This window comes from Chrysoperla carnea, chromosome 4 (assembly GCF_905475395.1).
Source record: "Chrysoperla carnea chromosome 4, inChrCarn1.1, whole genome shotgun sequence".
Taxonomy (NCBI): domain Eukaryota; kingdom Metazoa; phylum Arthropoda; class Insecta; order Neuroptera; family Chrysopidae; genus Chrysoperla; species Chrysoperla carnea.
Window position 1 is genome coordinate 41,007,129 of NC_058340.1, and position 26,252 is coordinate 41,033,380.

At 29.7% G+C, this 26,252-nt stretch overlaps 2 protein-coding genes and 3 non-coding genes across 6 annotated transcripts; 3 read left to right on the forward strand and 2 right to left on the reverse strand.

Annotated features, from left to right (window-relative positions):
- Nucleotides 1-793: 793 nt before the first annotated feature.
- Nucleotides 794-20,900, reverse strand: LOC123297581. Of its 2 annotated transcripts, none has more exons than XM_044879305.1 (9): nt 20,701-20,900; nt 18,718-18,934; nt 5,061-5,217; nt 4,821-4,986; nt 2,138-2,271; nt 1,914-2,073; nt 1,509-1,849; nt 1,265-1,446; nt 794-1,059 (listed from the first exon to the last, which is right to left on the reverse strand). In XM_044879305.1, the coding sequence occupies exons 2-9, from the start codon at nt 18,924-18,926 to the stop codon at nt 846-848; spliced, it is 1,563 nt and encodes a 520-aa protein (XP_044735240.1). In that variant the 5' UTR covers nt 18,927-18,934; nt 20,701-20,900; the 3' UTR covers nt 794-845. The 2 variants fall into 2 exon arrangements, with proteins under 2 accessions (XP_044735240.1, XP_044735241.1); XM_044879306.1 differs by lacking the exon at nt 20,701-20,900 and adding an exon at nt 19,104-19,144.
- Nucleotides 3,279-3,850, reverse strand: LOC123297583 (probable small nuclear ribonucleoprotein E). The gene has a single exon (XM_044879307.1). It carries the CDS (start codon nt 3,738-3,740, stop codon nt 3,450-3,452), a length of 291 nt encoding a protein of 96 aa, XP_044735242.1. The 5' UTR covers nt 3,741-3,850; the 3' UTR covers nt 3,279-3,449.
- On the forward strand, nt 3,957-4,028 carry Trnag-ucc. Its single transcript has one exon. It is a non-coding gene; the product is annotated as a tRNA-Gly (tRNA).
- A 2,697-nt stretch (nt 20,901-23,597) lies between the features above and the next one.
- Trnan-guu lies at nt 23,598-23,671 on the forward strand. Its single transcript has one exon. It is a non-coding gene; the product is annotated as a tRNA-Asn (tRNA).
- An 857-nt stretch (nt 23,672-24,528) lies between these two features.
- Nucleotides 24,529-24,739, forward strand: LOC123299384. Its single transcript, XR_006535323.1, has one exon. It is a non-coding gene; the product is annotated as a small nucleolar RNA U3 (small nucleolar RNA).
- Nucleotides 24,740-26,252: the final 1,513 nt, after the last annotated feature.

Here is a 26,252-nt window from a genome sequence, read left to right on the forward strand (position 1 = left end):
CATCGATAAGGCAGACAGTATTTACCTTTACTCCATACAAAATTAAAAAATCCAAAGGGTTGCTTTACGAATTACGCTATCTGTCTATTGATTAAACAACTTTCTTTACCTTAAAAATAACAATCAATCTTGCAATAGTACGTTAAAATCTTACGGAATAAAAACTTTCGTCAAAAAATTGGTCGAAATCAAGACTAAAAAAGTTTTTCTAAATTTTTTTAGTATTGGTCCTGGAAATGCACGTAAAATACGTATGAGATGACCGCGTGGATATTTTAATACCAGTCAGAGATGTTACTCGAACTGCCGTTTTGCATAAAGATTCAATGTTGTAATCCCCAATCAGGGAGGAGATGTAAAAATCGATAATTTTAATAATTCGATTACCCTCCTATCTACTACTTTGCACCAAATTTCATCAATCGTGCTTCATTCAGAGGAGATGTACACTCCAATTTTTTACAAAAATCATATATTTCATGAAAGAAGAAGGGCAAAATTGGGTCTAAAATGGCTGATTGATGCCCATTTATTTCAATTCAAAGAGATTATCTCTCTCCTGGTTGGGGTAACGATGAGATAGGACAATATCTTTGGTTGCTATTAAATTTTCCACACAGCCGTGATTTTCGGAAGTAAACTGTAAAAATATTAGGACCTTGAAATATCAAAATAAGTAAAATTTTTGAATAAAGTATAATTTGTTTATTTTGTATAAAAAAAGTCTTATTCAAATTTACATACTTATAATACTGCTAAAATTATGTAGAGACTAAAAAAATATACCCAACATTTTAAATGAGTAAAATTTGTTGTCTAAATCTCTGGCAAGTATAATTTTGAAATCACTGATATCTTTCTGATTTTAGTGATTTTGTCATGACTACTGGTGTAAAAACTTCATAGTCGGTTACAGAAAAATTGTAATCCCCCATAAGAGCCGCTGGTGATGCACCTTCACCTTCATAAGAATGTGGTAGATTTGAATAACTTTCCATATTTGTATTACAATTACTTGAAATTAATAAATCAGCACCAGCTCCAAAAATTGGCCCAGAACTTGAAAAAAATGAACGGATATTTATTAAATTGTCGTTGAAAAATAATATATAACACAGTTCCACACTTGTATGCGAGAAATAGCTAATTGTTCATTGTGTGAATGTATGGAAAAGAGTGTGGAAAATACAGGTTTGTTTTTAAAGACAATCGCCTAAATAATGTCAATGTCGAAATAGCTGAAAAAATTTAATCTAATACTCACTCAGGGTGATAACAAATGGCGAATGGTTTTTTATATAAATGAAATTGAGTGGGTGGTAATTCTTGATGATTATGTAGTGTAAATAGAAACGCTTTTTCTGCAGCCGTGTAATAACTTTTGCCAGATGTCGGTCTTCCCCATGCAGCATCTGAAAAACCACCACAAACGTCTCCACGTCCTCCCTTTAAAATAAAATAAAAATAATCAAAAATCCATAAAATAATAGAAATCTTCCAGAACTCACCAAACAAATTACGTAAGTAGGAGCAACTCCATCACAATGTCGATGAAAAGCAGCTGCTGAATATCCATGGCTGGAAGCACGATACACTAATCGCCAACTCTGACGAGGATGTCCATACCATGCATTTAACAATCGTTGGAAATGCGCTTTATCACCAGATAATATTAATGAACCCGGAAATAAATGTGGGGCGATTCTCGGCCGTAGTCGTACATCATCTGAACTTGAAGCACCACCTTCAGGATATTTTAGAGGTAACGCCGCATGTCGATACCTTTCTAAAGACAATTCAATTGGTACAGCACCTGTTGGCTCTACTTCTTCAGCAAAAACTTGACTATCTGTATAAAAAAAGTCGATCGTAATTATTATGAAAGAATTCAAGAATTACTGTATAAGATATACCAATAAGTAGTAATCGGACGTGATTTATAATTCCAGCTAAATGTTGACAAACTCTCGCACGTTCTTCTTCTGTCCAATGTGCTGTGGGTTGTGTTACACCAGCTTGATACTTAGCCCATGCTAATGCTGCACGCCAAACATCTTCCTCTTCAATACACAGCTGTAATAAAAACCAAAAGTATAAAAATAATTTTTTTGATTTACTTTTATACTTGAAAGCTTACGTGATCTGATGAAATTAATTTGGTAACAGCTTCTTTGGAAAGTGTTAGGAATGAATTTGTTTTCACACACTCTAATGCGTTTTCTCCAATAAAGCTGACACATCTTTCTACAAAGGTGGCAGCTGCTTTTCCTCCTACAATAATATGTTAAAATTTCAAAAATTAATTTTAATTTTGCAAAAGAAGTTTGCATTTTTAATAAACTATAGTGAAAGGGGGAAGGTTTGTCGCATATCTTAACCGCCGCGAAAAGACTCGAAATAAAAAATAATGTTAATGTACCTAATGCTCGAGATTTAGAAAAGTATGAAGTACACAAGGTACTGCATGAACTATGCTGAGGTATAAGTTTAAGTATCTAAGCTTATATTATCAATATTCACGGAATTATTTATCGATTTTAATTGTTTTCGTTCGATCAAGTCCATTTTCAATTTGTTTCCATATAATTGTGAATTCCATTGTAACATGTATATAAGAATTTTCGTTATACCTGCGCGTATAATACAGAACAATTGATTAGAATCGAAGTAAACTTAATGATTAAAAATCTCCTCAATTTGAAAACAGTTCTACAAATGAAAAGATGAGAAAATATTCAGTACACGATTTTTACCAACGAACTTTGATTTTTTAATTGGTTTCGGGAGGAAATCGCATAGCCTGGTTTTTTTTTTAATATCAAGTACCTTTTACCTTCTTGAAAACCTTGAACAAGGTATAAGATTGGTCATGTTGACTGGGCTACGTCATTAACAATATTCGAAGAAATTTTGAGCTTGTATTTCGAAATCACCTTAACCAACACCAACAGATAACGTCATCGTTGTTTGAAAAACGTGAAATACAATGTAAGAAATATCGAACCGTAAAAAATAAAAAACACAAGCTGTGTGTTTGACAATGTGATAAATATTAGCTGGACTTGATTCGAAACAATATTCTAAATTCTGTCTCTTTGGCGCCCAATGCAAATGCTTTGTGTATATAGAAATTATGGATAGAACTGTTTGATAAAAAAGGATATATTTTTACTCTTTATTAAATTATTTTTATTTCGAAGTTTTGTTAATTCATCCTCTAGATTTATTATGGAAAAGTATAAAACGGGTAATATTTCTGAAATAATACTTTCGAGAAATTTTTGTTGAAAAAAATTTATTTTAACTCGCAGTAAGTTTGAGGTTTATTGATTACAACTTGTTACTTAAGATACAAAATTGCTTAAATTAAAATCTTATTCTAATTAATCATCATTATCTTAAACGAACACCACTTTTATACAGTTCATTCACTCTTTTTGTTAAATCTTCTAGGCTGTAGCGCTAGCACCGCTCACATTTTGTATTAACGTAATATTATCGCCTTTTAACATAATTCTTCCTAATGTTTTCCTATTTTTGGTTTTTGTATTATATTCTTCAGCTTCCTCCAATACAAGATTCATATATTCGTCAAATCCAACGATATGTCCTTCAATTCGTAATGTTACATTTTCAAATAACCATACTTGAACTCGTGAACGATTTTGTAAATAACGAAATATAAGGTTAATGGGTTGTACCATTACCTTTTGTACTTTTGGTGGACCTTTGTATGCCATTTTTATTAAATTTATTGTTTATAAACGTATTTGAAATCACTGACGCCGGTCCTCTATAATTTTACTTATAGGTTATAAAAATGAACGAGATACGAAGCTTCTTCTTTGTGTTCGCTGGTGTTTCAGTTTACAGTGATACCAACGTTACATGATATAAATAATAAGTATTTAATGTGTAACATATCTATTCCAAGTTAATTTACTAACACACAAGCGGCGATGGTGGTGTAATGGTCAGCATAGTTGCCTTCCAAGCAGTTGATCCGGGTTCGATTCCCGGCCATCGCACTTAATTTTTTATTTTCAATTAGAATAATTATACAACATTCTTTCCATATTAGCAAGCATATGTTTATTTGGTTCGTATAAACTGAGTAAGATGTTTAGGCAAATATTTTAATGAATTGGAAAACTATTAGGTTTCATACAATATTTTATTAGAGGATTGAAATAGAAAATAATTTAATTATAATAAAAATGCTTAGCAGCTTTAATTGGACTAAAAAGTAGCAAATAACGTTTCCTCCGTCTCTTTTATATTATTACTTGCAAAAACTAGAAACATCCAATTTAAAATATTCAAAAAGAATTGGAGCACTTCAAGCCTTGTACGAATAGTCAATAATGAGTGACTGCGGGAAAATATTATTTTCTATTTTTAATTGCATTTAAATTTTAACAAATATGGTAGAAACGATTGGAAGAAATTTAGTATTGTCATCCAACTTACAAAAATTCTGCGACTGTACTTTTCAACTACAAGATTACCAGGTGGAAACCAAAATGAAACCAAAGTCAATTGGTTTCATTTTAATTATGCCAACCTAGACAAATACTTATATTGCCTGCATTACATACTATTTTTAGATCATCAAAAGAGACAAAAATTTTTTAAGTAGACATAAAAAACCCGACTATAAAATAAAGACTAAAAAGTAAATAATGAAACCTTTCTATACATTATAAATTCTACTGAATTCTATGAGAAAAACTAAAGTCATTTAAAAATTTTATAAAATTCTTTAAGTTATGACTAAATATTTAGCATTGACACTGAAGTTTCAAATAAAATAATCTTACCTGGTACTCTTTCTTGAATATCTAACGCTGCAGCCAAAAATGTGCAAGCAGATCCAACGGATAGAGTTGATGTTACGTGGTCTTCACATGCAGTTCGTAATTCCTCAACACCCAATTCTTGTGCTAGTGCCATCATTTCGAAAACCATGCTATCTTGAAGTAATATCTAGAACAAATTTAAATTGATATTTAGATATCTAAAAATCTAAAGTCCTTGATGCGTAAAATTTTGGTAGTTACCTTTCCCGTATAAACATATAATAAAAACTGTCGAAATGTATCTGGCGGTGCATGCGGCAATTTTATTGGAGTGGGAGTCCCGGGGGCTGCTGGGACTACTGTACAACCGGGTATTCGACATACTTCACTACGTTTTGCTGTTTGAAATGATTTGCATCTGTAACAAAAATAATGTAAGCTATTCAACAAAATAAAGCGACACCTCAAATTTGAATATGGTATAAAAGTTTGCAACGTTACAAAATATTGATTTTAGCGCTGGTTGACGACTGGATTTTGGATTTTTTTCTTATTGCAATTAGGTAGAGGTAAAGTACGTCTGACACCTGTGAGCTATGCACTGCACTTACTTCCTTTACTATAGTTCTGTTGTGAAAATTGTTGATTTTAAAATCATTTGAAGACAATGTTTTAAAATGTTTTTCTATTTTCATAAATTGTAATTGGCAGGCAGTTTCCCGTTGCTAACACCGTGCCAGATATTATCTTAATAATTGAAAAAAAAGTTTTCAAATCATTTTAGCGTGGCTTTAATTTTTATATGATTCTGTTTTATAGTTAAACGCATTCAGCGTTAGTAAACGCAACCCCCTTAGGTGCGAGACGTACTTCATCTCTACCCAAGTTTAATATGGAAAGAACTCTCGTACCAAACTCATTGGAAAAGTATTTAGTTGGTATATTTCCTAATATGTTCTTTCAGGTTGATGGATTTTGACTTGCATCGTTTAAGTCAATGACAATTTTGATTACGGACACTTTTTTAAATAATTTATTCGCTCCATTATTTAGTAGTTTGTGATATTAACTCAATTTTGCCTAAAGTCAATAATAAAATTTGAATTAGATTGGAAACCCAACACTCCAGGTGTTGGTAACATTTGAGTGCCAAGCCCAAGGTTCGTGAGTTTAGCCACCAAAAAAGTTTTTTTCTGGTTGTTACATCAATATTTCTACATTGGACATCTGAAATTTGGACTAGTTTTTTAAAATTTCATGTTGTACAAATATGGGTTTTGATGTTGACCAAAAGCAAGGTTTTATTCTATTTTCAGATGTTAGATGCTAATTTAAAAAGCTAAATTTGCAACACGAAATTATTATAACAAAAAACTAGTTCACATTTCGATTGGACAACCTCGAAATTTCAACTACCAAAAATATAAAGCCACTCAAAGTTGCTAAGTACATCTAGAACTGTAAATTCATCCGTTACCAACTCCCGGTGTATGATAAATTATCTGTAATAAGTTTTTTTTAAATGTTTTTTATATCGAAACATCTTGTTAATAGGCCGTAGAAAAATACATACAATTTTTTTCGTGTATGATATTCAATATACGAAAAAAAAAATCTAATTAAAAAATACTCATCCAACCTCTGTGTTTGACATGTTAGTATATTAAATTATTTGTTGTTTGATTCTGCCATAATTATGTTATTCAAATTAATGTTATTATGTAGTTTGTCGACCGCGAACGTTCATCAATAATAAATTGTGGGATCAAACAAATTATTTTTGAAAGTCACTTACAAAATAGTACCGAACTAACAGTCATCTAATTTTAGAGTGGTATTTAACCCGAAATGATGTCCGCGATTAAGATATGGATGCCACTCTCATCAATTATTACTATCCCTCCACAAGGAAAAAATATTTCTAGCCTACTCCTATAATTCCCAATCACGTTCAAATTGTATCCTTCCGCCGTTTATACTAGATATTTTAGGGAGAGACAGGCTATCAAGCAAGAGTCTGTGTATATCAAACTCTCGGCCCTTTTTCATATGTGATTTATAAAGCACTTTTAAGCAAACATTTTATTAATCGTTAGGTATATTTCGAAGTAAACGTGAATGAAAGTAATTGAAGTAGACTAGAAATGTTTTTTGGGGAAATTCTAAGAATTGATGCAAGTGTGCGACCATATCAGGGTCTCCAAATATTTTTCCGACTAAATATCAGTCTATTTGGGATTTCAAATTTTAAAGACAAAAATTATCGAATCTGATCGAATCAAAAGAATATCCTTTCAACATGAAATATCAGATCAGCTATAGATTATAGAATACAAGGAGGATCAGTTATACTGAAAGATTAGAAGTAATTGAAAAAGAGATCTAGAATTACAACTTGAATGGCGATAATGACAGAATGTCAATACTCTGATATGTTCTCTTCTTGAAGAGCAAATGCGTTCCAAATCGCCGGAGGGAACGTAGGGCCGCCAGACACGCCTTTTGTCGCACACAGTTCTGTAACCTTGATTTTCTTGATTTCACCCCAGCTCTTGCCTTCTTCCTCTATTTCCGTGCTGACCGACCTTTTCCAGGTTGTCTTCAGCCTTCCTCTTTTCCTGTTCCACTAAAGATTCCACTCGAGGGCTTGGCGACTAATGGTGTAATTTGGCCTACTTAGCGTGTGGCCAATCTAACCAAACTTTCTTTTCTTGATGGTCTCATTTACTGGACTTTGAATTGTTAGTCCCAGTAATTCTTCATTAGTTTTTTTGTGAAGGCAATGAATGTTCAAAATCCCATGAAGATATTTGATGAAAAGACATACCTATCTATCTATTTTTACAAATTAGGACTTATAAGTATATTTATAAATGCCTGATTTATTTGAAATCCTGGAATTTTTTTTGAAGCGTTAATTACAGCAGTAATATTATAAATAGGAGCAGCTTATAAAATGCAGCTTATTTACAGTTTTCATTAGGAAACTGCTATTACTTCTACTTTAGGGACCAGATCTTGAAATAATAGAGAAAATAGAAAAAATTAAAAACTAGATGCCTCTAAGTAACAACAAGTTGTCTTAACTGACATACAGCTTATTTACAATTTTCATTAGAAAACTACTAATACTTCTACTTTAGGAAGCAGATCTTGAAATCAATATTTGAGAATATAGAAGAAATTCAAAAATAATAACAAATTCTAACCACAAGTCGTCTTAACTGACAGATTTCTCTATAATACACTAAATCTTAAAAGAACAATTCAGGAGATTGGATTAGTAACTAGATCCCGTAAATTTAGTTGAATTCAGTGGTAAAGTCGACTCATTTTTTTAGTAGATCATCAGTTTTTGTATACATTAATATGTCTAGTTGAAATTTTCCTTTAACATTATACAAAGTTGGAAGTGAAATCTATATAGACATATTTACCATATTACCATAAATTACTGATGTCTTATTATGCAAATACTACAAATAGTTCGCATATAATAGGAAAATTTAATATTAATTTTTTTTTTTGTGTATGTTGATAGTAATATTTGCAAATTATAACTACTAACTTCAGTATACCGGCGTATACTACCACAATCCAACTCTCTTATTCGATATAAAACGTTTGTTCGAATCAACGGAAAATCTACCTACTTTATTTTAAATATAACAGGTGTTTCATGGTAAACTTCTCATGTCGAGTGTAACCTTGTCTAGCTCATGAACTAAAACTTATAATTCGAAAGTTTTTAATCAACAAGAAACAATTCCTTGTTTTTTCGTAACTTACAAAATATCAGGCAATTTTTGTCAAGGTATAAACTTTCTACTCTTATGATTGGGCGACAATAATTTACACAAGGAAATTGAAACTTAACATGAAAATGAAATATTCATATTACTGAATGACACACGTCAGTAAACATAGTCTCTTTCAAACGACATGTTTCGAAACTTGGACTGGATAAACTGCGCAAAAAACTTATTTATTAAACGATAAAACGTAAAAAAAAAATGGTGCCATTAATAATCAATATCCTGTTAAATTGATGAGTTACGGGCGGTGGACTCAACCAACGCTGAATTACATTTGTCGGACAACAAAAATTATTTTAATATTTAGACCACATAATCTTTTCATTTACAATAAGTAAAGAGATCGTGATCCTAAAGCTCGAAAACGCAGCATGTCTGAGAATCGTCACAATGGTAAAGTAAGGCAGATTCGACAAAACCCAGCCACTCACGAAGTTTGAAACGTGAGGTAATAACTGAAAAAATTACGTGATGTAGGTTACTGGGAACTATATGTTACTTGCTGGATGAAAATTTTAATGTTAAGAGATTAAGATAAAAATTATTATCACTATTTTCATGCCTTCTTTCTTCAGTCAATAACTCTGAAACTCTCTGTATATTTGTGGATAATACCTATCTAGGTACTATAGCTATATACTAAAAACAAGTACCTTTCATTTATATTCCTTTCTATCCATCCCAGAATGTATTATACAATTCGAAATTGAATGAATTAATTGACTACAACTATACGTCATTCGATGAGACTATTCCCAATTTATATTCAAGTTTAAATTTCTAGTAGCAAATCGATGAAATAAATTGAATTAAATTTTTTTTTACGGATTTCACTTCTTTGCAGCCCTTTTGCTATAAAAAAAACTATTTTCACTACACGTACAAAAAAATTAATAAACAAAAAAGTTTTTTTCATATTTATTATGGGATATAGATTTAAGGAGTACAATCTCTGTGTAACGAAAAGTGACCCCAAATAGTCTGAAATTAAGATGGCGTTACTGTACCAGAGGACCATAAATATCCACACGGTTCATTTTAAATCAAACACAAAAATTTTGAGCTCTTAAATGAAACATTGTTGTCATGCTCATACATTCATAAGTTATTTTCGGAGAAAATCTGTAGAATAGTTTTCAAAGTATGATTTAAGAAATTTCAGTTTTAGTAAAATGGGACATTAACTCTTGCCAATATCTTTTTTAATTGAAAAGTAAAATGTTTTGAATTGATGAATTTTCAAGGGAAAGTTTATTCTTAACATCTACTCAAAGTTGTATTTCATTCTATAAAAAAATAAGTTTACAAACATTCTACCTTCAGTGGCTGGTTGATGATTTTCGACAAATTTACCTTTTTATACCAATTATATATGAAATATAACAAGGTATACTAAGTTTAGTCCCAAGTTTGTAACGCTAAAAATTTTAATGCTGCGAACAAAATTTTGGTATAAGTGCTCATGAAATCATTTAATTAGTCCATTTTCAGTTATCCGCCCGTCTGTCTGTCAATACGATAACTCAAAAACGAAAAAAGATATCAAGCTGAAATTTTTAAAGCGTGATCAGGACATAAAAAGTGACATCGAGTTCGTAAATTAGCAACATAGGTCAATTGAGTCGTGGATCCGTAGGATCCATTTTGTAAACCGTTAGAGATATAACAAAAGTTTATATGTAAAAAATGTTCCTTATAAAAAAATAAAACAACTTTTGTTTAAAAAATTTGTTCGTAAACATCACTGTTTACCAGTGAAGGTGCAAATTTTATAGAATGAATTATATGGGAATATATGAAAGTGGCTATCTTTCTTTACTTACATCTGTCTATACTTATGGTATTTCAAGAATTATTTCAGTCAATTGTTTGTTTTCACTTGTTAAATTTATAAATCACATTAGTATAATTTTTTTTATTGCAGGTGTCAATATTCAGAAAATAATCTCTATCTACAAATATCAATATTGAAGTAGCAGGTTGTTAAAATGTTGTATGCTGGGAGTCATCATACTAGAAGGGTATTTAAACTATTGTAAAACCATCATTTAGAATGTGGTTTTATCAAAATAGATATATATTGACAAATGGAAAATTGAAAGAGAAATACATATAACGTATTTTATTCTATTGAAAACATCGTCATGTTGAATAGAATAGTGAAAATGTAGAATAAATTATTTATATAAACCAATCACAGAGATGTTCTATTTGTAAAAAAAAAATGTACCTACTATCTTTAAGGTAAGTAGGAGCAAGTCATGTACCTTTACACATTATCCACAACTTGATATCAATAGGTAACTTTCCTGATAAGTGAAAGGTTTAGTATTTTTTCAAAATTTGAACAATATTTTATTTAAAGTTATCTACAAAAAGCATTTATTTAGGAGAGATTCTAGTTATATTTCGAAAAATATTCATTTAATTGCCAAATGGATAGGAGTTTTATGTTTTTTGGTAAGTAATACCCTAAATAGCCCATAGACATGAACATTTGATTGATTGAATTACAAGTGTTTGAAGTATGGAATGAAAAAAATGCTGTGGAATATCACCTTTCATACCTATACGATTTTAGCCGATATTTCAGAAACTATTCATCCAATCGTTAAAGGAACTCGATTTTTCTATTTGTTTGTTATAATTACTCTAAAAATAATGACTTTTTTCAAATTTCATACAGACAAATTTTGCCAAGTATTTGTTATTTTACTTAATAATCCCTCATAACAATTGGGTGAGAATATTTGAGATGTCACCTCTAAAACCGTCCTCGAAAAGCCCTTATTTCAGAGCAATTCTGGTGAAATTTCGAAAAATACTCATATATTTGTCAAATATATGAGTAGTTGCAAGTTTGTGTTCAAAAAAAGTAGTCCAAAAACATAAAACTATGATTGATTTTGCGATTAAGTGACAAGTTTCTGAAATCTCGAATGAGAAAATTGCTCCGCCAAATCACTTTTGGTATACGATTTTATCCGATATTTCAGAATCAGGATCTATTCCTCCAATCATAAAGAGACAAGAGTTTTGTATTTTTTGAATAAAAATTTCTCAATAAAAATGATTTGTATGCAAATTTAAGACAAAAAAGTTTTGCCAATTTTTTGAAATTTTCTTAAGGGACTCACTTTAAAAAATTTGACTAAACCTGTCATATTAAAAATACATTTTCGGGTTCATTTAACTATTATTAGATGAAAAGTTTCTGAGATATTGCCCAAAATCTACTGCGAAAAGCGTTTATTAATAGCCGGGATATCACCTTTCGTATACGATTTTAGAAGATATACCAAAATATATTCGCTCAATCGTAAAAAGAATCCGACATTATTATTATGGTTAGGGGCTGCTAGCCCTTACCGATTTCTTTACATTTCGGAGTGGGTAATAATTAATCAAACAATAATATCTGTTATCCTTTTATTAAGAGGATATTAAATTGTTGATTAAAAAGATTTAATTAGATGGTATGTTCACCATTTAATGTTTTAGGAATTCCGTTTAAAAAAATGTTAAAGATAAATTCGATATACACATATATTTTTTTAAAGAATAATTAACATTTTTGTTAAAATAATAATAGTTTGTTAACAATGTTACTTTTTCAAAAACAATAACAATCATTGAAATTGCATACACAATAGAAATGTTAATAATATTAAAGAGTATATTATTATAAAAAAAGAACTCTCTTTGATATTGTAAATTATTATGAATAATAACTGCACAAGATAACAAAGAGTTTAAAGAGGATACTAGTAAAAAAAAAAACTGTAGTAGTTAACATATGCAAATTTTACAAATACAAGAACTCTAAAAAGTTCGGAAAAAACACAATATAGTACAGCTTCAAAAAAAACTTACATCTCAATACCCTTTTGTTACGTTTGTTTATCTATTGATCCAAGAGATAACAGCAGAAATTAAGAAAATTTGATAGAATTTTATATAATAATCAAAGATTTTAAGCACTCTGGGCAAGCGTGATCTATCGTAATCAACGGGGGCCCCGGCCTACCCTTATAAAAACCATTTTTTGTAGTCGTTGTTCCATTCTATGCATTAAGAACACGATTCAATGACAAAATAACTGATTTGCAATGCGATTTTCGAAGTTTCTAGCTCTAAACTTATGAAGTATTAGTATTATGTTTCTTTTATTGGTTTTAAAGCTTATTGTCAGCTAGTACATTAATTAAGTCGAAAAACTTGTCCTGGGTAAATTAAATGCTAATATTTTGTATTTCGTGACAGATAATGAAATTTTTTTTAACACGTCAATTTGCTTATATGTATACTCGAACATACAGATGAGCCTGTCTCTTTTCTTCCTGTCAGTAATGACGTGACCATAGACATAGAAATAGGGTGCGTTCTCGATCTAGCTATCAAATGATCAAAAAAAGGGCTCCGTGATTCGAATGCTTTCAGGGTTATTTGAACTTTTAAAAGATTAACGACGACCCAGATAGTCGGCAAAGCCAGATACGAGTAATAAAGATGGAATGAGAATAAAAAGTTGTCAAGATTTATTAAAAAATAAAAAACTAGGTGCAGAGATAACGAGTGCAATTTATAAAATTATAAAAACCCCCGAGAAATTTTTCGGAAACGGAACCCTAAGCTCGTACTTGAAACATAGCTAAGAACACACCCCATTAAATTACCTTTCAAACGAAACAAAAAAATTCAAATCGGTTCATCCGTTTAGGCGCTACGAGGCCACAGACAGACAGACACACATAGCGCTCAAACTTATTACTTCCCTTTTTTAGTTCGAGATTTAAAAATAGTCAAATTATGTAGAACAAGCACCAAAAAGTTGTATCAATGGCAGATACTTATTATTCGACTAGTGCATCCATGTAACACATATTTAAAACCTTTGAAATCAAGCGAGGTATATATCTGACACCCTACGTTGAAACGACGATGATGCTGCTACGAGATTGGGCGAGTCTTGGTTTTAATGGACCGATGCTCAACAATCTCCAGCCACTCTTCAACCAATATTGGTCCGGTTATTCTTTCCTATATAGGTATGAGTCTGTAAAAAATGAACTTTTTCATTTGAAATATTAAAGCTCACCTTATATGGCCATTTAATATATTTCTTGAATCTCGAGACTTTTTTGTTCGTACATTTAAATAAAGTGTCTGTAATGTGTTCGGTTGCGTAACTTTTGTATAACTCTGTATAACTCTGTGTCTTCATCTACATCATCATACATCACAGTAAAGTGCTTACTACATATATGTTAATATTAAATTATTATTACATATTATTATGATGCAATTTTTATTATCATAAACAAGAGTAGGTACACCAACCACAAAGCAAGTGGATTTTGTTTTGAGGATGAAAAGGATGACATTGTTGATGACAAATAATGCGTATCATTATTATTATTATTTTTTTTATTCTTTTTATTATTCTATTTTTTTTATTTATTCAGTTTAGTTCAATTTAATTTTGTTATTATTGTAACTTCTTTTTGTTTTGCTTTATTTGATAATTTTTGTATTTAAAGTGTTTTAAGAATAATGAAAAGCGTGGTATCGTTGTGTGCGTAGTCATCAGGATAATAAAATCGATGCCAGTGCTTCCAGTGAAAAATTTTGGCGATAAAGGTGGCTGTTATGACTAATTTGCAGTTGTTTACATGTTAATCTTATAGAAAATGTCAAATTAAAATTATTGAAAAACACTAATTAATTAAACTTAATGCAATGTAAGTCAATGTAAGTCATAAATGCAATCCATACAATTATATATGCATCCATACAATTCTATAATTAAAGTAGTGTATCGCTACCATGGAAACGCCTCCTATAAAACTCACGCACGGTGCGAATAGGTGTAACAAAATGTTTGTAGTACTACTATTAGTACGATCTTTATTCTTAAGGTTTCTGTAGGTTTAAGGCGTCGATTTAAGCCGATTGCATGCTCGTTGTCCTACCGTCGGTTATCTGTGAGACTTTCGACAAGTGCCATCGCCGTGTCGTTTGACTTTAATATATTAATTTTATTAAGGATTATTTTCGAAATAAAACAATTATTTCTAAATATAAAATTGAATAATATGTGACGTCACACCAGGAAGTAGAGGGGAAAAATCATAAAATTTGTGTGATATAATTTATGGATTACCCCTAAGTTATTATTCATGGATACTAGTTAGCCCGATGATTCAGGAACACTCTCTATTATGAATTAGCCAAAATTTATAGGTCTATAGTAATCCGTAAATCAAAAATATTGCTATGTACCGGAAGTACAAAAGGGTGTGGAAAAAATTGATATTTTTATTATCTAGGAAGTTGATGGTGAGGACCCTTAAGGTCGCACTCTTATAAACTTCTTTTTTCATTAAGGAAAGTGAGGCGACTTAATTAATGAGTTTCATTAATCATTTCAAATTAAAATATTGTTTTTGGTTCAAGTAATCAAGGAAATTAAAAAAAAAGTTTTATATTAAGCAATTATGAATTTCAATTATTACTTCTTCATTTTTCTAATTTATCTTAGTATCTGTAATTTTTTACGAAGATAATAATGATAAAAATGATAAAACTCAATGTACTCTCATCATAGATTACGGCATATGAAATAATAACTAAAAAGCTTGTATCAATCAGACATTTTACGGGTAACGTAGTACCAATTTAAGTTCATATTGTATAAAAATTAATAAAAAGTATAGGAATTCTTTCTGCGATACTGAATTTGTGAATTTGAGCATTTTGCCACGGATGGGAATCCACGGATGGGAAAAATTAATATTTCTCTAGCACATCCAAATTTTATCCAATTTTAATAAACCAAGTATGTAATCCTACTAAATTTGGGCCATACTTTTCAAATTTGTGATCAAAATTAGCCTAGTTCTAATAGGTTTCAAGAATGTGGTGTCCTGGTCCTATTATGAACAGCCCAATAATATTTCAATAGTGTATTTGGTCGGTGATAGAGCAGTACGAACCGAATATTTGAAAGTTCTAGAAAGTTTGACAGCTTACTCGAATTACGCCTGGTATTGCAGTAGTGTGCTTATAAACTCATTTTCTTGAATTCTTGAAAACTAACTACCTTCATGTGGTGTAAAATTAGGGTTATAATTAGGGTTATTGAATTAATACTTTCACTAGTTCTTTACTTATTTTTAAATATCTTCAGAATTATATTTCCAAAACATCGAGATTAGGTATTCCGTAAATTGAATTTATTTAACTATTTTTTACCCCTATTGAAATTTATCACTTCCGATAGAATCCAAATTTGGATAAGGCGATTTTAGATACATTCCCCTGAAAAAATGAGAAACACACTGAAGGAGTAAGAAGGTTAGATTAACTTCCCACACACATGCAAAAGAGTACCATACACATATGTGGATATATATGGTGTTGTCTACTCCACTATATAAAACTCTCTTCTGTAAGTATTCGAGCTATGTGTTTTGTAGGAGCTATTTATGTTATATACAAAAGTTGTCGCTTGCTTTGATAAAACTCTAACCAACTACTACTCACAAGTATATAGGAGCGCATCTCTTTAATATTGTACTCTAGGAAAAAAGGTATGAGATATTTCGTCTTTAATTACTAATTAGGGATTTGTATGATGCCTTTAATTAGTGCTTTTACATCTTTTTATAATATATATAGATATATATATATATACCATGGTATATATACTCAAGGGGCCAATCTTTTATATGACTCTTACATAATTCCACATATGTAAATTTTTATAATAATTTGTTTTTTTGATTCATATGAATTTTCACATAATTAATAATAAAACCTTTTTTACTACCGTGGGATGTTAGCAGACTAGAAGCTTCAATTTCTTTCGAAAAATTCAATTTTTCGATTCCTTATTATACCATGTATATGAAATATATCAAGATATACTAAGTTCAGTCCCAAGTTTGTAACGCTTAAAAATATTGATGCTACGTACAAAATTTTGGTTTAGATGTTCATAAAATCACATAATTAGTCCATTTCCGGTTGTCTGTCTGTCTGTCGTCTATCATCACGATTATGAAAAAACGAAAAAAGATATCAGGTTGAAATTTTTACAACGTGCTCAGAACGTACAAAGTGAGGGCGAGTTCGTGAACAAAATGAGCAACATAGGTCAATTTGTCATAGGTCAATTCTTGTAAACAATTAAAGATAGAATAAAAGGTTAAATATAAAAAATGTTCCTTATAAAAAAATAAACAACTCTTGTTTAAACAATTTTTTTGTTTTATCATCACTGTTCACCCACGTGGGGGCAAATAAGATGCAAATTTTATAGTATGTATTATATGGGAATATCAGTTATGAATATGTGGCTATCTAAAAGTGGATATCTTTCTTTACTTACGTGTCGTCAAAAACAAACAAACGATTGCGTCATCAACACTGTCTATACATGATATTTCAATAATTTACTCAGTCCATTGTTTGTTTTAACTTGTTTTATTTACCCTTTCGAAGAATTTCCGTGGAATTATCAATATCGCTTCTATCGTAGACTAGATTCGGTGAATATGACTGAGCTAATAAAATCGTAAATATTTCGGAAAATAGTTCAGTTCGCATTTGCGACGGGACCATTCATACACTCTATTAGATTAAATTAATAATATAATTATAGCGGGAATACCTTGAATACCTTGATACAAATAAATAAGTTTAATGCTTTGGATTGCGCTTTCGCCAACTTGAAGAACTGTAGAATGCAAGTAGGAAAGGAATAAGCTTAAACCGACTTTTAAATTTACAAGCATTCACTGAAATTGGCCAATCCGTTTGAGAACTACGATTCCACAGAAGAACAAACAGACCAATTATTGCGCCAATCTTAAAACCTATCTTTTTCAGGAAGGAAAACAAGTCTAGGCTAGAATACACAAATCTAATAAAAAATGAAATTGGGTGCTAAAATAAGTACCTATGAATAAACATCAATATAGAAATTTAGTTATTTTACTCTTCCATGCTTCCGTTTATACATTAATATCAAAATTTTCGAAATAAAACCACGAAATTTTAATCAATTAAACAAAAAAAAAATTATTTTTGGACACTTCAAACAAAAATTTTTATCAGTTATTTTTTAAACATACTCAGGAATTTATATTCTGTTGAATGTATAATCTGAATTCAAAAAAAATTTTTACAACCCTTTGTTCTTTAATAATTCACCCATAAATTAGCTTAAAAAAAAGATAAACATATCGGTAGATATGAATTAAAATGAAATAGGCATATAATGTATTGTAATAATTGTAAAAAAAGAAAAATACCGCGCGCATAAGCATTATTATCTTTCTGATATAAAATTATTGTATTCGCTCCGAAAATTGAAATAAAAGTTGTATAATATCTTTAAATTATAACGTCGGTATACTTGTGTATTGACATTAAATTTTTATCCATCGATAACGCGATAATTAAGGGTAGCAGGAAAAAAATTTATTATTTCTTGCTCAAATTAGTAAAAAGAAAATATTTTCTTTTTTTCTAAGGCTAATTTATAGATATATGAGCAATTTCAGAGGAGAAAGCAAAGTTTAGAATTTCTTAATTAATGTCAATAAAATGCAAATATTTACCACAGGTTGTAAAAAATATGTGTTAGCTTTTATCATCAAATACCGTTTTCTTTAATCACCTTCTAAATAATTATGTTCAAAAACATCATTTCATGTTCTAGAACATAAAATTTGGCATTTCACGGTGAGTAGATATCTTGATTTTAGCAAAATCGATTTATTGATCATACCTAAGCAATATTGTAGAAAATAATTTTTACTAGCACATATAGATACCATTTGTCAATGAATACAACAAATTTTTAATCAGAAAGTGGTGATCCTGGCAATTAAAGGTCATGTCCATCACGTCTTATATGATAAATGATGAAAAGTCGTCAACAATTTTTAATTTTTTTTTTTTTAAATAAAAACTGTTTTAAACAGAATTTTTTTTGATTCATATTAAACTTAAAAAAAATATGATTAATTATTAATCTGGAAAGATTTTTAATTACGTTCAAGTGTTTTAATTTAAATATAAAAATAAAACAATACCTTGCCATTAAAATTACACGATGAGCTAAAACACGTTCTTCATCCCGGCCCAAAATAAACACAATATCAGCCAAATCTGTATCTTCGGATAAACGTTGTAAATCATCTAATAATCGTGGAACACCAGCTAATGCTTTATCAGCTGGTAAAGTTGGTCCATTCGAACCAGAACAATGCATGTTTCCACTATTCACCACACGACTACCCATTTTGATATCTGAAGTAAGAAGATTCTTTGAGTTATAATATGTCTGTTTGAGCAAAGCTAAATAGCGTGAGATAGTTTTTATTAGTTTGAGCACTTAACTCTTCTTAATTTTTCAGATAAACTTAGTATTAAAATTCAATTTTGATTCATGTCAGACATTAGGTATTAAGATATTTACCTGATTTTGGAAAGATTTACTGAGATTCAGCTTCATGCAATAGTTTGTATCTTCGGATCAAACAACACCAGCAAAAATGCATTAAAATGAGTAGAAATGAAAATAATTTCTCAAGATAAGATTTATTCTACGGTTAAAACAGTTTACAAACGAGTTGCAAGTCATATCCAAATACGGACGCAGTAATGGGAAGAAAATGAAATTTAGTGTTACAACGCCTAAATATTTCAATTTTTTATTTAAGTCACAATATTTCATTGTCATTTGGTTTACATACCCCTTGCGATTTAACAGGCGGCCATACAGACTAGAAAGCGAATTAGAAAATGTGGTAGGTAATACAGCTTGGGTAAAGTAAACGATATACGATATTAGCCGAATAAAACCTTTGATTTTTCTAAAAATTGGGTTGAACCATCACTTGTTTTGGCTTTGCTTTCGGCATGTGAGAAAATACTTTGTTTATTTTAATTTCTAATTTTGTTTGAAAATTTCTGGATAAAAAATCCTATACTAATGCTACTCGTTGGATTTCATTCAAAAAATATCGTGACCTATATTTATAATAATCAACAGATAAAAAAATCAAAATAAATATAAAAAAAATTACATTCAATTCATGTAAACAATTATAAAATACTTGATCAGAATAATTAAATAACTTTTTTTATATACCTTTATTACCTGTGTAATAATGGAAGTGTCTCAATGGCCACAGTCTGTCACAAATATATTTAAATATTATTGACTGCCTAGCAATTAATTTAGCAATTTACTTTGTTTACCAAATTTCTAAACTATCTCATACTTTTGTTTTCTAAGTTTGAAAGTCATTAAAATATTAATTTGTTATGTAATCAATCGATATGATTAGGTAATGTGTAAATGTGTAATCGAAATGAGTAAGCTAAAAAGTTGTGGTGGGCATCTACCTCCCTCGGTACACCCATGTCGCTTAGTAACAATTTTTTACTCATTGCTCGGTATTTTTTGAGTTACAAAGACACAAATTTTATCACTAATATAAGACCGTTTAAAATGTCTCCACACGAATACCAATTTGAATGTCCCGGTAATGTCTTTTTTCGTTAACTACGATATACACCAATAGATGGCAGAAAGTGTCATATTTTGCAGTGCATGTTTCAGTTTTTCATGAAAAGACGGATAAAACGACGTTTTTTTTTTAAATGAAACCTTGCACCCCGAAAAACTCCTGCATACTCATTTTCATGAAAATCATTGGAGCCATTTCCAAGATCGTTGAAATATATAAATATATATACAAGAATTGCTCGTTTAAATATATAAGATTAATAAAAATAATTATATTTTATTACTTAAAGAGTTCTTAAAAATTGGTACGATGTAATAATTTAAAAATTTGCTAAGCGAAACAAAGAATAGCCAAATGAACTGATAGAATATGCTATTGGTAACAGAATATACAAATCCAACGGCAATCTATAAAATTGCTTGTGCCCATTCATATTCGAATTTACTCATTAAAGAGAGTTAAACAAATCTATTTGAAAATATTTGTAGCCGACGCCGGTTACGGAGGTATTTCCGTGTAATATAAAGTTTACTTCCTCACCTGTCGTCTCTGGTGTGTGCAATACCGGCTTTTGGCAAAACCACAAATAAATTGAATAAACACTGCAGATACACAGATATGGGATGATACGCTTGCGTAATAATCAATCACAAACACATTAAAATTCACTAACTGTCACTTTTTTTTTTACAACAATAATTTTACACAAAACAAGAAGAACTTTGTGTGTATTTATTGTAAACATAACATTTCTCATGGGATGTTTGTGTGGATTATTCTTCGTCAAAATTTAAATATTTTTGTAATTAAATTTTTGGAAAATTAAATAAATTTTTACGTTTATATTATTGCATATAAAAGTTCTTCATCTATTCAGAATAAATAATATACACTTTAAAACCATCATCAGAGCAACATTCTGTTTTTAATCTTTAGAATATTGGTTTCTTTCATTTTATTATAGTTTTTTTACACTGTTGTCATATTTAGTTTAGTTGACCACAAAGGTATATTTAATGAGTACTTTTATTACCTCAAAGAATTCACCTGATGAATGAAAAGTAACTTAGTAAAATGACGCTTGACGGTAACCAAATACATTTTCAGATTTATTTATTCAATTCAAATTGCAAGCAATTGTTAATTCAGTCATTTTGTTACGAAGGACATAGCGGTTACAAATCAAAATTGAACATTCATTTTTTATTTAATATTTATTGAACCCTGAACAAAAACCAAAATACCGTTAATGTAAGAATAATTGACCTACATAGCAATTGATCCAGCAACATTTGAGCGATACACTGCAACTAATTTGCCTTTTTCTCATATTTAATTGTTGTATTAATTTACTTATGATTGATTACCAAAGTTATAACTAAAAAAGGTTTTTCTCGATTGGTTTGAGTTGGGTTGAATCGACACCGATTGAAGGAGTATGGGATGGTCGTTTGTAATATCTCGTACTAGACGTACTAGAAGTGTAAGAATACAGTGTATCTACTTGAAAGAAGCATTGGTATATCGATTGACACAAACCCATTTTAATTGTTGAAATACCCTATATAGAAAGTGTTGAATATCAGTGCTTGGTGCTTATATAATTAGTATAAATAAGTTTAAAAAAAGGATAAAATAGTGGCCATTTTCTCCCAAAAATTTCAAAAATTTATCTAAAAATTTTGATTAATTCTTTGCACTTTACATGCTTTGAAACGATTTTAAAAAATTTACCCCTTAGTATTATCAGATGGGTTTAATATGAAATTAGAATCACTTATGAATCACTTGAGTTTCCGTTTTTGAGAAAATGGAAACTCAAGTTTCGTGCAAATTTGGACCCTCACGGGAAAACAAAGGTATTTATGAAAAGATATTTCAAACAAAGTTTGTTTATTTTCTCATAAGAAACAATTTTTTAACTTTAAATTTTTGATGTATCTATGGTTTCCAAGATGGATCCTTCATAAAATAGACCCAATTCATCTATGCTGCTCATTTACGAAATCAATCTCGCTTTCTACGTCCTGAGCACGCTCTAACAATTTCAGATCGATCTCTTTTTGTTTTTGAGTTACCGTATAGACCGGCCGACAGATGGATGGACGGACAAACGGAAATGGACTAGTTTTGTGATTTTATGAACACGTTATTAAAATTTTGTTCGAATTATCAATATTTCTAAGTGTTGCAAACTTGGTACTAAACTTTAATATATTTTATTATGTACAAAATTTTTAAACTTTTATATCACAGCACAGGTAAAAGTAATATGGCAACATCTATAAAATATTATTTTAACTTGAATCAACCTTGTGGAGATCTTACTTATATAAAAGTGGTTGAACTTGCCTCAGGTATACCAAATGCTTCTTAACCAACAAACAGTTCTTACTGTGAACTTCTTAAAGGTAACTCTGTAGGATGATAACCATAATATAGGTACAATAGTAGGTAAGAATTGAATTATAATAGTAGTACACATACTTAATTATAAAGGTACATGGGAAATTATGTTAATAATATACTTTTAACGAATTGCCTATTCAAGGAAACACAGCTATTGATTTTCTACCTAGGATTGAATTACGAGAACAAGAATTTCTTTAAAGGTAGTCACTGATTCCACCAAAAACATTTTATTTTTCACATTTTTATCACACTAGAGAAGCGTGACTAAAGAAGACGAGCCACGGCGTAAAGACACAAGGTGCGATTGAGCTGGCTTATCCTCTCCTCAAAACCTGTCTATATGGTAGTATTTTTTTAGGACTGCACAAATTTCTATATTTTTCTACAGTTCTTCACAAATGTTTTCTATCTCAATTTCTTGTTTTCACTAGTAGAAAATTGGAACTAAACAGATAATTATCTAGAACTGTACAAATCGGAAGTAGAACTGCAGAATTTATTTAGAACTGCCTCTAAAAAATTAATTGGGGAAGAATCGTAGAGTTACTTAAACTAAGATTTTATTAATTTTCATAAAACTTGTTTCTGAAACGAAATTGAAACTACTCCAGACGCTGTCCACCCACAGTGCCTCGAGTAGCAACAAATCCTGCATTGCTGAAGCAGACACATTTGAATTCGCCGATTAGAACAAAATAAAACACTAAATTTGGGATTTTTCGATTCATATTAGAATAATGCAAAATTATACTAGGTTTGTGAAAAATAAATTTTGCTGGTAATTATTAACTATTGCAAGCAAAGTTTATTTTTTATTAGCCGTTACCCAAGCAGCTCTACATTGTATTGTAATAAATCTTTTTAAACAAAAATATATTTATATTATTTGTCAGTGTCTAAAAATCAATCTAAAAACTTTATTAATGAAACATTTTTGAATACTTATAGTTTTAAAAAATAATCATTAAAAACAATGAATACATTGCTTTTTTTTAAATATGTAATTTTTTTATTTATGAACATGTGCCTCCGTGGCGCAATTGGCTAGCGCGTTCGGCTGTTAACCGAAAGGTTGGTGGTTCGAGCCCACCCGGGGGCGATATATTTTTTATTTTATTATTTAATATATTTTCTCCAATCCAACAATTGTAATTAATCGATCGATTCTTCATGTTTTACAAATCTATTTAACATAAATTTACAATATTCTAAATTCCCCCACGAAACTACGAAACTTTGTTTAAAAAATTAAAATTTCATCGAAAATGTCTCGATGACTTTTAATAGTAGCTTTACGTGTTATAATCATTTAAAAACTATGCCGACATAAGTTAGTAATTTTCAAAGTACTATATGAATAGCTAATTTGTAATTATTTAATGAATGAACAAAATCCAGACTTATTTTTGATAGTAAAGGTTATGTTTATTTTTATTTTTTTTTTAATTATTCATATTGAGTAGGTTTTTTATACAAAAAATTTTATTATACCTATAAAAGAGAAAATATGAACAAATGTATAATTACTTTTGAAATGATGCTTTATTAAAGTTATCTCAGAAAAAAATATAAAAAAGTTATTTATTATGAATATGAATTAAAAATTGTATGTGAAATTAGTAGCTAGTGACTTTGTGTCTATAATATTAAATAAAAAAAAATTCCATACTTCAGATTTAGATATGCTTATATGTATCATGTCATGTAAAATATATTATTAATTCAAAATATGATTACACATTTTCAATTTTTTAAAGGAATATGATATACTTGTGTTTACGATTTTGAGCCAATTTAAGAGTTAGCATATGATTACATAATTTAACTCTAAAATATATTGATCTTATTTATTTGAAATATCTAAAAATATACTCCAAAGTAATGAATTTATGATACTCTCGCTTGCAGTATGTTGAAGAGAAAGGTATAAATACTTATTGAAAGGCAATTTTCATTAAGATCATACTTCACAGGATCATTTCTGTAGTATGTCTTCACATTATCTCTACTCAATTGTAGAGTCAATGTAACCACGATGAGGAGCTGCAGTGAGGTTTTCTGAGCGTGAGGTAGGTTTCAAGTTTTCACTTGGAAAATTGGAACCAACGATGATCGTTCAACCAAGTCGCTTGCGACATGGGTATGGAAACTTCACATGCTGAGTGGTATTTTGAAATTAAATTCAAACAGGAAACTGTGTTAGGGCTAATAACAAAGTAAAATTATAATCTCAGATTTGCTGAACGGCGTGAGTGTGCTAGCTAACGTACGCGTGCACACAAATAGACGGTTTACCGGGTAAGGGACTGATTAGGTGATATTATACTCAGTACCAATATTTTAACGTTAATTTTGGTAAGCGTTATAAACCTGGGACTATATTTATAAGCATGATATAAAAATCTATATTATTATTTAAGTATTTTGTTATGAGCTTTTTCCGAGCAAAAGTTTTTCTATGTAATTTAGGGTTGAAATTATTTGTACCTTATGATGATGAATTTTGTTTTAATTTCATCATCCTTAAAAAATAAATATATTGCTTGTTTTGAAATAAAAATTATAATCATTTCTGTTTAACCTATTTAAAAGGGCAACAGCACTCTCTATTAGTAGCTATATAGTAACTTACAATTTTCACAAGAAGTCTTATTTTAGTTTGAACCGCCTGTGTATTACGGGTTTATTCTTGAGCTTTGTTATTATCTACGAATTTCAGAAAAATAAGAATTTGATATACGGGTTCATTCGGTAGGTATGTTATTTTCTACGAATTTCAGAAAAATAAGAATTTGATATATGGGTTCATTCGGGAGGTATGTACGAATCTATCTACGAATTTCAGAAAAATAAGAATCTGATATGAAGTTATTTGTTGTATCACGAAATGAAGTAGAAATCAAGAAAAATCTGACACAATATCTCGAGACATTATAATTTTGTGTACAATTTATACTGTACAACAACTGAGAGTATTTTTCTTACGTACATTTCGTGTAATAATGTAATATCATCATTTATTATATGACATAACCAAGTGTTTGTCCATAAAACTACTAAATCGATCTATTGTTAGAAAGAATAAACAAATAAATAACAAAAATAATTTTTATTTTTCTTTTGTACTTTCTTACACTTTAGTAACTTTTCTATCGAATGTATGCAATTGACATGATAGTAATGTATTAAGTTTAGTGTATATTATATACCATAGGAAACAATGATATTAGATATAGTTTGTAATTTGTGAAACCTAAACTGAATGGACGTAATATGAAATTATTTTACAAGTGTTATAATTGTTATCATTTTTATTTTCGCTCAAAATAAGTCACAATTATTGTGACAGTCCCAATAAAAATTATTTTTTTATGATAATCGTGAAAATTTTACATAGAAGTCGAAATAGCCTTTCGATCAAATCGAAAAAATATCAAATGCTGTTAAGAAGAAACTAAGGTCTGAGGAACCTCGTTGCTTCATAAAATGAATTTTACTTTTAAATGAACGTAGCTTTATCCTTCTCCTCTGCAAACTTTAAAATTAGCATTTATTGATCTTACAATTTTAAGAAAAATGAAATTTATCCTTTGAAATAAGTTTAGAAAAAGCTATACCTAGTTCTCCTCCATCTCTATCCTAACCCGGAAAGTACATAAACTCATTAAATTCAATAATAA

What these genes read in the sequence shown, in the direction of transcription:
- LOC123297583 (XM_044879307.1), bottom strand. Translation starts at nt 3,740, where the DNA reads ATGGCATACAAAGGTCCACCAAAAGTACAAAAGGTAATGGTACAACCC.
- LOC123297581 (XM_044879305.1), bottom strand. Translation starts at nt 18,926, where the DNA reads ATGGGTAGTCGTGTGGTGAATAGTGGAAACATGCATTGTTCTGGTTCG. An exon ending in TATATGTTTATACGGGAAAG is followed by an intron (nt 4,987 to 5,060) that starts GTAACTACCAAA and finishes AATTTGTTCTAG; the next exon opens with ATATTACTTCAAGATAGCAT. An exon ending in AATTAATTTCATCAGATCAC is followed by an intron (nt 2,074 to 2,137) that starts GTAAGCTTTCAA and finishes TTTTTATTACAG; the next exon opens with CTGTGTATTGAAGAGGAAGA.